Below are 12,882 nucleotides of genomic sequence, written 5' to 3' on the forward strand. Positions count from 1 at the left end.
TAGCTCTGAATACTCATCATTTAAAGTGGAAGCAGGGGTACTAACTCCCACGGTAATCTTGGGGATTGAATGTTGTGTAATTCCTGATCAAATAAAAGTCTTACTGCTAGACACCAGAGTGCCAGCAGGAGGCAGACAAAATAACTACCAGAAAGGATGACAATCCCAGAAAGCAGCCATGAGCTCTGATGTGAGGCAACTAGGCCTTAGCAAAGATCCAGGAGTATGAACTGTGCTCACACAGCCCTTCAGCCAAGTCATCAAGAAAGATGAAATCAGATTGTGCATGTCCAGCTTAAAAATACAGAATGTGCCCACCAAGGGTGGACTAGACCCTTAAATGACCCCATAAATGTGCTTGGGAAGCACCTACTATGTGCCAGACACTGTACCGGGAGCTCACACACTTCATTGTTTTTTGTAATGTGAAGATGTGCCAGTCCTCCGTTTACTGAACATCCGCTATAGCAGGCAGGGTGATAAACAAGCTTCCTGTCTTCATGGGGGAATACTCCATTTACAGAGAGTGTGGGTTCAGGGGCCTGAATGCCAAGTTCCAGGTACTTCTCAACACACTGTTCCATCAGTGCCTGCCTTCTGCTCCCCCTCACAAGGGCTCCAGTTGTGGGGTTCTATTTTTCCCATGGCACAGGTATCCTGTACAATGTCCTTGCTGACAAACATTCAAGGTCATAGCCAGGCTCTATGACTAAGGCTCATAGCAATTTTTCTTGGGGCCTCAACTGAATTGCTACGCCCGTCACTTCCAAGGTGGCACTTAACACCACACCAGCAGAATCCCAGGAAGTATGCCTTCCAGGCCCCGGCTGTTTTCTCGGTAGCCTAAGACATATAAATTTGTTTTGGCCTGAAGGACATTTCTCTCTGAAAGAGATGGTTATTAAAGGGTATTTTGGCGCAGACCATATGAGATGAGAGTTCAGGAATCAATTCAGATCATGACTGTCCATCTCAGTACACACATTCTTATTCTATGTTAAAGGCTTGGGGCTCAGCCAGACGGTGGTGGTGCACGCCTTTAATCCCAGCACTCAGGAGGCAGAGGCAGGCGGATCTCTGTGAGTTCGAGGCTGGGCTGGACCGACAGCCTGGAAAACAATACAGAGAAACCCTGTCTCGTAAAAACCAAAAAAAAAAAAAAAAAAAAAAAAAAGGCTTGGGGCTCAGAATCCTGACCACTAGAGGCTAGAAGAATCCTGTTGTAAGTAGGGAGCTTTCATCTTGCTGGAAAGTTCCCTAGACTCACATCTGCAGGGAGTGTGCTACTCTTATTCACACATCTGTAAGGACAGGAGGAGTAATACCTTTTGGAGTTCTTCAATTTCAATTTCATAAGTGGCTAAAATAAACAAAAGATATTTCAAGTCAGTTTATCCACTCATTTCTTGCAATATCCAGGCTTAACACAATTTACGTGATTACAGAGTCCAGTTTTCTCACCCTTCAAAGCATCCATCTATGACCCACTCTGAGTGGGTAGGAAAATTTCTAAGGTCAACGGTCAAGGTTTGAGTTCTGTGGGGGATTTCCAGGGTGGAATTTATAGCCTATTTTGAAAGATAAGAAACCCTGGGTTCTGTTCAGTGAAACCATATCTTAAGTTTCCTGGTTTAAATAAATAGATACTTATATCCTGCTTAAAAGAAATCATTGAAAGTCAGTGGTAGCACTTGGGAGACAAAGGTGTGTGTGTGTGTGTGTGTGTGTGTGTGTGTGTGTGTGTGTGTGTGTTGGAGGGGGGCAGACTAGCAGGAACTTGGGTCTAATTCAAGAGATAAATGCCAGATCTTGCCCCAAGTGCTTTGTTTCCTAAACACAGCTTGTAAAAGGAGCCCAAGAGGACGTAAATATCTCCTGACTTTCCCGATGCTTCTGCGGATGTTGTTTAATGATATCATGACTTCCTCAATTATTAACAAATGTAAGTAGTAGCAAGAACTGGCATAAAATTTGAGTTCTGCCACTTTCTTCTTGAGGGATTCAGAAGAGTCCTGGGCTACTCATCTGTGAAACCGGTCCATCAGTACCTCCAAGATGGCGACTAGCAGGATGCTGGGCATTGTATGAAAAGTGTCAAATTTCCCAGAAAATTGCTCCTCACATGCTTTTTGCTTAGGAAACATCTGTGAAATTTTGAACTGTTGACAGAAGTGTGAAGCAGATGGGGCTTCTGCTATGTTTCTTCTGCTTTTGTCCCGAAATTGATTTAAAAAAAAAAAGCCCCATTTCTCAGCTCTTAATGGAAACATATAACTCACTGACAAAATAAATGTAATCCTAGTTTTTCCTAAAATTTAGGTTTTCTTAGATCTAAAATTCTACATGCATAGTTAATAATGTAGTTCCTTCTAGGTAAACCAGATGTTCATCTTTACTGACTTTTAGAGGAAGATACTTTTGCCCCTTATTTTTATTTTTTGTTTAACACATACCCCTCTTTTTTAAAAAAATGAATCTCTTTATGGGGCTGGAGAGATGACTTAGCAGCTAAGATCTACTTCTGTTGCTCTTGCAGAGGATCTACGTTTGAGTTCCAGCACCCACATCATGGCTCAGAACCATCAGCAACTCCAGTTCCAGGGACTCTGACAGCCTCTTCTGACCTCCTTGGGCACCAAACACACACATGGGCAAAACATTCATATTCACAAAGAAAAATAAATCTAAAAATGTAAATCTACTCACGATTCAATTTCCCCCATATTGATTCTGAGTATTGACTCGTTTCCACTTTTTAAAGACAGTCTTCTCTTTTATGTGTCTGTCTGTGCTCTTAATAGAATTAACAAATTATGATCTCACTTGTTTCCCTTTAAACACCATGGAGCGTATCAGTGCATGTGATACCTTGGAAACTACAAAACCAGGGCTTGCAGATGCCCTGGGGATGCTTGCTCCAATAAGTAATGCAAATCATACACATTCAGCTAATTATGTCCTTGCAATGTCAAAGTGAAGGCTCTCCATTGGGAGCTTCGGGAACCAAACTTACGCCAAGGTAAGAATGCAAGGCTTATGTTTGTTGATAGTCATGGGAGACCTGCCCTTTCATAAACAGAACCTTAGGGGGTGTAGACTTGGGGGGGGTGGAAAGAAAGGGGGCAGGGGGAGAGGAGGGAGGGGAAACTTCAGCCAGGCTGTAGAATGAAATAGAGCAAGAAGGTGCAGATGGGGAGGTTCAGAGGAAGGAAAGGGGAGGGAGAAACGATGTAATTACAATCTTAAAAATAAAAGAAAGGGAGGGTGGGCTATACTCCCCCCCAAAAAATCAGCGGGGACTAGGAGTTGAAATAAGATTTGACCCACAGCTTTGGAGTCCTCTCTCAATTTCTGTGCAGGTGTCTGTAACTTTCCACCTCTGACGTGGCTTTACCAGATGGCAGAGAGAGAGAAAACTCCAAAAGTGTTTCCTCAGCCATTTTGCAGCTGCAGAGGTTCATGGCCTGGAGAACTTCCACTTCTCCATGTACTACATCCCATGAGCTCTTAGACACGTCTGTCTCTCCATCAGGAGCTGACCATTGCTAACATTAAATAACCCAACAATATACAGCAGCAAGCATCTTCATAGTGTAGGCAATATGCTTCCTTTTGATATTAAATATTTACCCATATGGAAGCCACACCGAGGGAAGTGAAGCAGCTTGCCCAAGGCCACAAGAGAACAACTTCCCAGTTTAGAACTTCCTGGTCTGAGGGAATCCCCAAGGCTCTACGATGCCCCAAGAATTCCCTGGCACCAGGAGGCACAGTCACAAGGGTACTGGTCTTGATGACCACTGGGGATAATTATGTAATTTCCAGAACACCCTGAATCCTGTGTCCCAAGACTGAGCTCTGTGTAAGCTATGCACCTGAAGCTGTTGGGTTTGTTTCAAGGGGCAGAGTCACTGATGGGACAATAGACACTAATCACTACATCCTCCCTTCCTGTCTGCTCCCTGTCTCTCCCCCGCCCTTTAAAAAGAAATTAGATTCTTCACTCGAGAGAAACATTAAATTAAATTTTGTAAAAGTTGTGAGAATTAGGTTCCTGTTTGACTTTTTTTTAACCTATGGATACTAATATACACTCTACCACTATTTGTTAGAAGACTATCTTCACTGAGTTGCTTCTACATCTTTGTAAAAGGCGAGAACAGAAAAAGAATTGTTTTGTGTATTTCTACCTGCCTGTCTCTGGTTTCTCAGTTTCATTCCTTCACAGTAGGTCTCTTTACCGAAGCTACGTGATCGTGATCACTGAAGTTATCAGTCTTACAGTCGGGTGGCTGGTCCTTCCTACATTTTTTTTCTCAAAATTATCTGCAGCTGTTTTAAGTCCCTCTGCATTTCCACATGCATTTTAGAGTAATCCTGTCTATAGCTTCAAAACCCCTTGCTGGGATATTTATAGGAACTGCCTTAAGCCTATGAGCCACTTGGGGAGAACTGATATGTTGTTTTTTTGCTAACTGTCAATTTTGATCTATTGGGTCTTCTAATTCGAAAACACATTATGTCTTCTCACTCATTTGTGTTAGATTTGATTTTTTTTAATCCAAATTTTTGTATTCTTTAACATTTAACTCTTATGCATGCTGTAACAAAGTCTACATGTTTACATTTTGGAAAGAAAACTTAAAGGATATTGTACTTTTCCAATTATAGCAACCATGTGCATACTGGTAGTACATAAAAAACCACAACTGTGTTTACTAGTTCTTGGTGGCAGGGTGTGGGGGTTGTTGCTCTGATGGGTTCTTATAAACCCTTAGGAATTTCTGCAAATTAAGATGCTATCTTTCTTTGCCCTTTCATTTCCTGGTTAGAACCCTTAGCTCTACATTGAAAAAGAGCAGTAGGTGAGGACATTCTTGTCTTGTTTGGAGTTTTGGAGAGAAAGCAGTCCCTCTTTACCACCAGGTAGCTAGCTCTGCAGGCTCCCTGTGAACATCCTTTATCAGAGCCAAGGAGCTCTTTTTCCAAGAATCATTATATTGTGAACAGGGCAGAATGTTGCCCAGTGTCCTTTGAATCCATTGTGTGATCTTACTGCTTCACTCAGTCACCATGATGGGTTTTGTTGATTGATTTATGGATACTGGCTTTGCATCTCTGAAACAAACTACATTGGATTATGCCACTGCATACTATTGCCAATATCCCATGTCAATGACTACTCTGAGACATCTGAACGGCTTGCTGTACTAGTCTTGTTTAATTTTAGTATCCGGCTCATGCTAACTTCATGAGATGAGCCAGGAACTGGTTGCCACTATTTTTCTCGAAGATACTACAAAGCCTGGGTGGTAGCTGTTTAAGTGTTTGCAAGCACGTTTCAGTGAAATCACCTGGATGCAGACAATCTTTGGGGAACTTGTTTGTATGAGGTGTGTGTGCATTCATGTATGTATGTCCTTAGGTATGCAATGTGTGTTGGGGGTGTGCATTTGTGTATTCATGCTTTCTTGTATGCGGACACACAAGTGTGTTGGGAGTGTGCACTTAGAGGTCAGAGATTGGTGTTGGGTATCCTCCGTAATGGCTATTCATTTTACTTTCTGAGGCACCTTCTCTCTCTGAACCCAGAGCTCACTGATTCCCCAGGGATCCCTGCCTCTTCCTCCCAAATGATAGAATTATCGGTAGCATTTACACCTCCCAGCTTTCATTTGTGTCCTGGAAATTCTAACTCCAGCCCTTATGCTTATATGGGAAGCTCTCTACCCTCTGGGCCAGCACCTTAGTCCTAGTACCTTAGGTTTTTCCCAAGGGTTATGGAGCAACTCAAATCATTTTGGGTGATCCGTGGTAGTCTGCACTTTTAAAGGGATTGCTTCATTTTTGTCTAAGTTGCCAAATTCATGTATGTACAGTGTTTTATAATGCTTCCTTATCTCTTAGTGCCCATGGGGTCCATGAGGCTATCCCTGCTTTATTCCTGAGATTGTTCATTTTCTTTGTCAGTCTTGCTAGAGCTTTGTCAATTCCATTCACCTTTGGAAGGGGTGGGAAACATCACTGAAATCCTCCTGACTGCTGGCTACAGTTTCCCAGTTTCAGTATTACCTGGTCTATCCTTGTCTACTATAAAGTTGCCCTACTATCAGGGATAGGCTTAGCCATCTCCATCCCCTCCTACCTGACTCCTTACTGCTCCACACAGGGAACTGGACCAGGCCTCACTTTCTGAACCCTTTCTGACTCTTTAGTCATCAACCCTTGCCTGCTTGGTGGCATTACTCCTTAAGTTCAGCAATGGACCCTTCAGAAAATACTGAAGAGAGGCTTGGGTTAGTAATTCCTTCTATAGGTACCTCAAGTGGTGTCCCTGGAAGGCCCACCTTTGAAATTTCCATAGTCAATCCTCAGCTTTACCTACTAGCATGAGTAGCCCTGCATGGGTGAAATATCCACACACTCTCCCCTGAAGCCTAGCTCATCAAAAGGAAGATGGACCTAGGCAAAATCCCTAACCAGGATTTTGATGAGGCATTCCCATAATGGTAGGTTCCGTGTAAGGGAGTCTCAGGGGTTCAGAGAAAAAAAGAGAAGGCTCAGACTCAAGCTTCCTCTCAGCCCTGTGAGCCTTTAGTCCTGGTAGAAATTCATTCAGTGAGAATTCTGCCTACATGGGGCCCTATCCTCTCTAGTCACAGTGTGTGGGACAAACTAGCAGTGTCACATAAATGGTGAACTTGTTAGACATGCAGGCTCCAAGGCCACATACCAGATCTGTGATCAGAATCTGTATTTTAATATTTCCCAGGGATCAATGCATATATTAGAAAGTGAAAATCCCTGCTCTATTCCTATGGGAACATCAGATTTTTTTTCATGGGTGATCTGATTTATCCCAATTCACTTTATCAGGTACAAGGACAACTGTGTGACTTCTTAGACATTTAGAACCCCACTGTAGTAGGGCGGGCAATGAATGAAAAACAAAACAGAAAGCAAACAACAAAATCCTACACCTATGGCAGACATTAATAATCAGTTGCAGAACTTTCATCCCACGCCTGAATCTGTGCTCTAAATTGTAAGTGTTCAACGCAGCCATCTCTGACCCAGTAGAATTTTTTTAGTAGTTATTCAACTTCTCACTCCTGGAAAGGAAAGTGCAATGTGTTCTGGGTTATTATTTTAACTGTGTAAAGGTGTGTTACATTTGTTTATGCTCCATTTAAATTTCGTACAGATGTGTTGCATTTGTTTTACCTTGCCTGCCTAAGGGACTTGATCGGTCTAGTAAAGAGCTAAACAGCCAATAGCTAGGTAGAGAAAGGATAGGCATGGCAGGCAGGCAGGCAGGGAGAATAAATAGAAGAAATCTAGGCCTGGGACAAGAATGAGAAGAGGAGAAGAGAGGAGAGAACAAGGGAGATATGGGGGAGGGAGGCAGCCAAGCAGCCACCAGCTAGGAGACATGAGAAGTAGTGAAAGTAAGATATGCAGGAAGAAAGCAAAAAGCCCTGAGGCAAAAATTAGACAAAGAATAACAAGTTAATTTAAGTTCAAAGAGCCTAAGCTAGGCTGAGCACTTATAACTAGTAAGTCTCTGTGTCATGATTCGGGAGCTGGTTGGTAGACCAAAACAAAAAAACCTGCTACAGAAATGTCAATATGTGTTCATGACTTAAAATCATAGACTCTCTATATATTCCAGAACAATGACTTCTTTCCTAGAACCTAAGTCTTCTTGTCTGTACAGCAATAGTTGAGCCAGAAGATCTTGTGGAGCCTCCTTGCAAGGGAGATATGCTCCCCTGGGTAAGATGCAGCTTAGATTGATGGAAAGGGCATGGAGTGTCCAGACAGGCTGAGCCTGTTCTGCATTGTTCTACCACACACTGCTTGGGTCACTATGTACAGCTCAGCCTCTCCAACTTCAGCCTCCTGTCTCTTACAGTGGGGTTGGAAGCATTCAAACTGCAGGTATCTTTATAGAGGATCTAGCAGAGAAATACAATCCATAGTGCTGGCTCTGTAAGCCCTGGAATTATTGTAGCACTGATATGTATTGCTTCTGCAGAGAATTGAACTGTGCTATAGGTAGAACAAAGACATTGAACCTTGCAGTAGTGTTGCCTCTCTGCTTCTCGTTCCTTTTATCTGGGAATCTGCTTTGCACAAAGCATTCTTAGCATCATCAGAGGCTGGAGGATTTAACTTTGGACTCAAGAGCTACTACCCAAAGCCCCCTTTCTTAATTAGATTTTGAACACAAAGTCTAATTCTTGTGGTGTGTCATCTCTTTCTCCACACATTAAGTAACTTCAAGAACGATATAAGAAGCAAGGTGATAGTTCCTTAGAAGTGAGAAAAATTGAATCACAATGTCTTGACTTTTCCCCCTACCCACCTACAAAGGGCAAAGCAGTTCAGATGATTGGAGATGAAATGGAATGGCAGGAAGGAGGAGGTACACAGTAGGGGTCACTTATTAGGAGTCCAGATCAGTGCTGATGCCCAGCTGGGCTGATATATATTGTTAAGAGACTAGATATGGGAGAGATAAAAAGGAAATGAGATGGCAGAGTGGGGAAAATCTGGACAGATCATTAGCTATAGGGAAAATACCATCTTGACACATTTTTACCCTGCATAGGGTTATAATATTAATTGGCTTAGCAGACTTACCCTCGGAAGTTTCTTCTGCAGCACACAGGTTAATGGAGTTGCTAGAGTGACTCAGATATGAAATTCTTGTGTCATAATTATGTAGCTCTTCAAACTCAGCACTGAAAAGCATAGAAGAGGAAACACATTGAGCTAACACATGTTTTGACTCCGACCAGGGAAGCAGGTAGGCTAACTACAGATCTTTGCCTCTCCTCCTCTGCTCCAAGTCCATTCTCCCAGTCTCATCCCCAGCTCTGTAGCAGACCACCCTCCCTGCCCTCATTTCCATGGGACTAAGCAGATCATGCTGGAACACCTTTCCTTCCTTCCTTCCTTCCTTCCTTCCTTCCTTCCTTCCTTCCTGTGGATTATACCTCAGAACCCCCTTCCTAGGGTCATCCACATTACTAAGTGTCAACTCCTAATACCTAAAACACATTTTACTTGGATCACCCTGAGGCCACATCTAGGAAGCTATCAGAAGAATTTCCTACCAAGGATCACAGTCACCACACCTTCCTAAGAACCAGAGAGGCCAACAGAAACCAAGGAGCAAAACACCCACCCCAAAAACACTAGACTAGATACCAGCACCTAGAATTACAATTTTCCCATACCTGGGTGCCTAGAAGCCAGCATAAAAACAAAACAATAAAAGTCAGGACATATGTTTCCACTAGAGCCCAGCAACACTACCACAGCAGGCCCTGAGTATTGCAACATAGTTGAAGCACAAGACAAAGACATTAAAATAGCCTTTATGAATATGATAGAGGACCTTACAGAGGAAATAAATATCTTAAGGAAATCTATGAAAAGACAAACAGTAGGAAGAAATGAACAAAATAGTTCAAGACCTGAAAGTTGAAATAGAATCAAGAAAGAAAACGGTATAATCTGGAAATGAAAAATTTAGAAACTTGAATAGGAACCTCAAAGGCAAGTCTCACCAACAGAATACAAGAGATGGAAGAGAGAATCTCGGGCATTGAAGAAATGGATACTTCTGCTAAGAAAATGTTAAATATAAAAACTTCTGGTCCAAAACATCCAGAAAATCTGGAACACTATGAAGAGACCAAACCTAAGAGTAATAGGAATAGAGGAAAGAGAAGAAACAGAGGTCAAAGGCCCAGAAAATATTTTCAACAAAATCACAGAAGAAAATTTCCCTAACTTAAAGAAGGAGGTACCTATCAAGGAACATGAAGCATACAGACTACCAAATAGATTGGGGCAAAAAAGAAAGTCTCCTTTGCACATAATAATCAAAACACTAAGGATGGGAAATGCAGATCCATCCTTCTACTGTATCCAAAAAATATACCTTAACATCAAGAATAGATATCACCTCAGGGCAAAAGAATGGAAAAAGATATTCTAAGCTTAATAAGCAAGCTGGTATAGCTATTTTAATATCTGATAAAGTAGACTCCAAACCAAAATTAAGCAGAAGAGATAGGGAAGTATATTACACCAAAAGGACATTGCAATTCTTAATATCGATGCACCAAACAAAAGGACACACAAGTTTATAAAGAAACACCACTACCCAAATAAGAAGTTGACTCTCACACACTGATAGTGGAGATTTCAATACTCCACTCTTGCCAATAGACAGGAAATCTGGACAAAAACCAAACAGAGAAATGCTGGAGCTAGCTGGCATTATAAACCAAATTGATCTAATGTTTACAGAAACACAAAAGAAGATACTGTCTCCTATGTACCTCATGGAACTTTCTCCAAAACTGACCACATACTCAGACACAAAGCAAGTCTAGATAGATACAGGATAATTGAAGTGACACCTTACACCCTATCCAGGAAATACGGAACACCATGAAAAGGCCAAACCTAAGAATAATAGGTATTAGAAGAAGGTGAAGAAATACAGCTAAAAGGCACAGAAAATATATTCAACAAAATCATAGAAGAAAACTTCCCCAACCTAAAAAAGGATATGTTTATGAAAGTATGAGAAGCTTACACAACACCAAATATACTGAATCACAATAACAAGTCTCCTCACCACATAATAAAACACCAAACTTACAAAATAAAAAAAAAAAACATTAAGAACAGCAAAAGAAAAAGGCCAAGTAATATATAAAGGCAGACCTGTCCTAACTACACCTGACTTCTCAATAGAAACTTTGAAAGCTAGAAGGTCCTGGATAGATGTTCTGCAAATGATAAGGGAACATGGATGCCAGCCCAGACTACCATACCCAGTAAAGCTTTCAATCACTATATATGTAGAAAACAAGATGTTCCATGAAACAAAAACAGATTTAAACAATACATATTCACAAATCCAGCCCTTCAGAAAGTTCTAGAAGGAAAACTCCAGCCCAACAAAGATAACTACACTCACAAAAAACCAACTTTACCAAACACCAAAAGAAAAAAAGGGGGAATCCACACACAATAACACCCCCACCAACAAATCCAAAATAAACAAAAATCAACAATCAATGGTCATTAATATCCCTCAATGTCAATGGTCTTAACTCACCTATAAAAAAGACTAACAGAATGGATATGAAGACATCTATCCTGCCGCGTACAAGAAACACATCTCAACATCAAAAACAGACTTTACCTCAGAGTAAAGGGTTGGGAGAAGATTTTCCAATCAAAGGGACCCAATAAACAAGCTGGTGTAGCAATCCTAATATCTAAAAAATTAGACTTCAAACTAAACTAATTCAAAAAGATGAAGAAGGGCATTTCATATTCATCACAGGAAAAGTCCATCCAAATACGAAGGCACCCGCGTTTGTAAAAGAAACATTAATAAAGCTCAAATCACACATAAAACCTCACACGATTACAATGGGAGACTTCAACATCACACTTTCACCACTAGACAGGACCACCAGACAGAAACTTAACAAAGAAACAAAAGAACTAATAGAAGTTGTGACCAAATTGGGTTTAACAGCCAACAATAGAACATTCCATCTAAGCTCAAAAGAATATACCTTCTCAGTGCTACATGGAGCCTTCTCTAAAATGGACCACATACTAGGCAACATAGCAAACCTCAACACAAACAAAAAAATTGGAATAACCCCCTGTATACTATTGGATCACCATGTTTTAAAGTTAGAACTCAACAACAACACAAATTACAGAAACCCTACAAACTCATGGAAATTGAACAATGCACAATTGTATCATTCTTGGGTCAAGGAAGAAATAAAAAAGAAACTAAAGACTTCTTATAATTCAACAAGAATGTAGACATAATATACCCAAACTTATGGACACTTTGAAAGCAGTGCTAAGAGGAAAGTTCATAGCACTAAGTGCCCACATGAAGAAACTGAAGAATAGTCACACTAGAGAATTAAAGAGCACAACTGAAAAGTTCTAGAACAAAAAGAAGCAAACTCACCCCAGAAGAATAGATGCCAGGAAATAATCAAATTGAGAACTGAAATCAATAAAGTAGAAACCAGGAAAACAATACAAAGAATCAATGAAACAAAGAGTTGGTTCTTTGAGAAAATCAACAAGATAGACAAATCTTTATCTAAACTCACCAACAGCAGAATGTGAACATGCAAATTAACAAAATCAGAAATGAAAAGGGGGACATAACAACGGACACTGAGGAAATCCAGAGAATCATCAGGTCATACTTTGAAAACCTGTACTCCACAAAATTCAAAAATTTAAAGGAAATGGACAACTTTGTGGATAGATATCACCTGCCAAAATTAAATCAAGAACAGATAAGCAATTTAAATAGAGCTATAACCCCTATGGAAATAGAAACAGTCATCAAAAGTCTCCCAACCAAAAAAAGCCCAGGGCCGGATGCCCTCAGTGCAGAATTCTACCAGAAATTCAAAGATCATCTTATACCAATTCTCCTCAAAGTATTCCATGAAACAGAAGCAGAAGTGTCTTTGCCAAACTCTTTTTTTTAAACTTGTGACCATTTGTTTATTTTTCAACAGAGGAAAGTAAATGAAATGGTGTTATATGAAATATTCCACTATTGACTTAAAATACTTGAATCAGGAACAGAAATAATCCTTCAATTTGAATAAAGGATTCTATTGGAGAGTTTGGTTTTCTAGTGCCTACCGACTGGCCTGGGAAACCATCCCTATATGCTTACTTCACTCACTGCTATCAGGATTGCCAAACTCTTTTTACGAGGCTTCAATAACCTTGATACCCAAGCCACACAAAGACACAACTAAGAAAGAGAACTTCACACCAATATCCTTCATGAAC

The 12,882-nt window shown here is 40.8% G+C and overlaps 1 protein-coding gene across 1 annotated transcript in view; it reads right to left on the reverse strand.

The window, feature by feature from the left end:
- Fyb2 (FYN binding protein 2) overlaps positions 1-12,882 on the reverse strand; it is a 103,208-nt gene that overhangs the window by 28,866 nt on the left and 61,460 nt on the right. The window contains exons 5-6 of the mRNA XM_013114976.3: positions 8,647-8,747; positions 1,326-1,360 (exon numbers count right to left, since the gene is read on the reverse strand). Of these exons, the coding sequence (XP_012970430.2) occupies positions 1,326-1,360; positions 8,647-8,747 (136 nt within the window). The remainder of the gene's footprint in view (positions 1-1,325; positions 1,361-8,646; positions 8,748-12,882) is intronic.

Source organism: Mesocricetus auratus, unplaced genomic scaffold (assembly GCF_017639785.1).
Source record: "Mesocricetus auratus isolate SY011 unplaced genomic scaffold, BCM_Maur_2.0 Super-Scaffold_100014, whole genome shotgun sequence".
Lineage (NCBI taxonomy): Eukaryota > Metazoa > Chordata > Mammalia > Rodentia > Cricetidae > Mesocricetus > Mesocricetus auratus.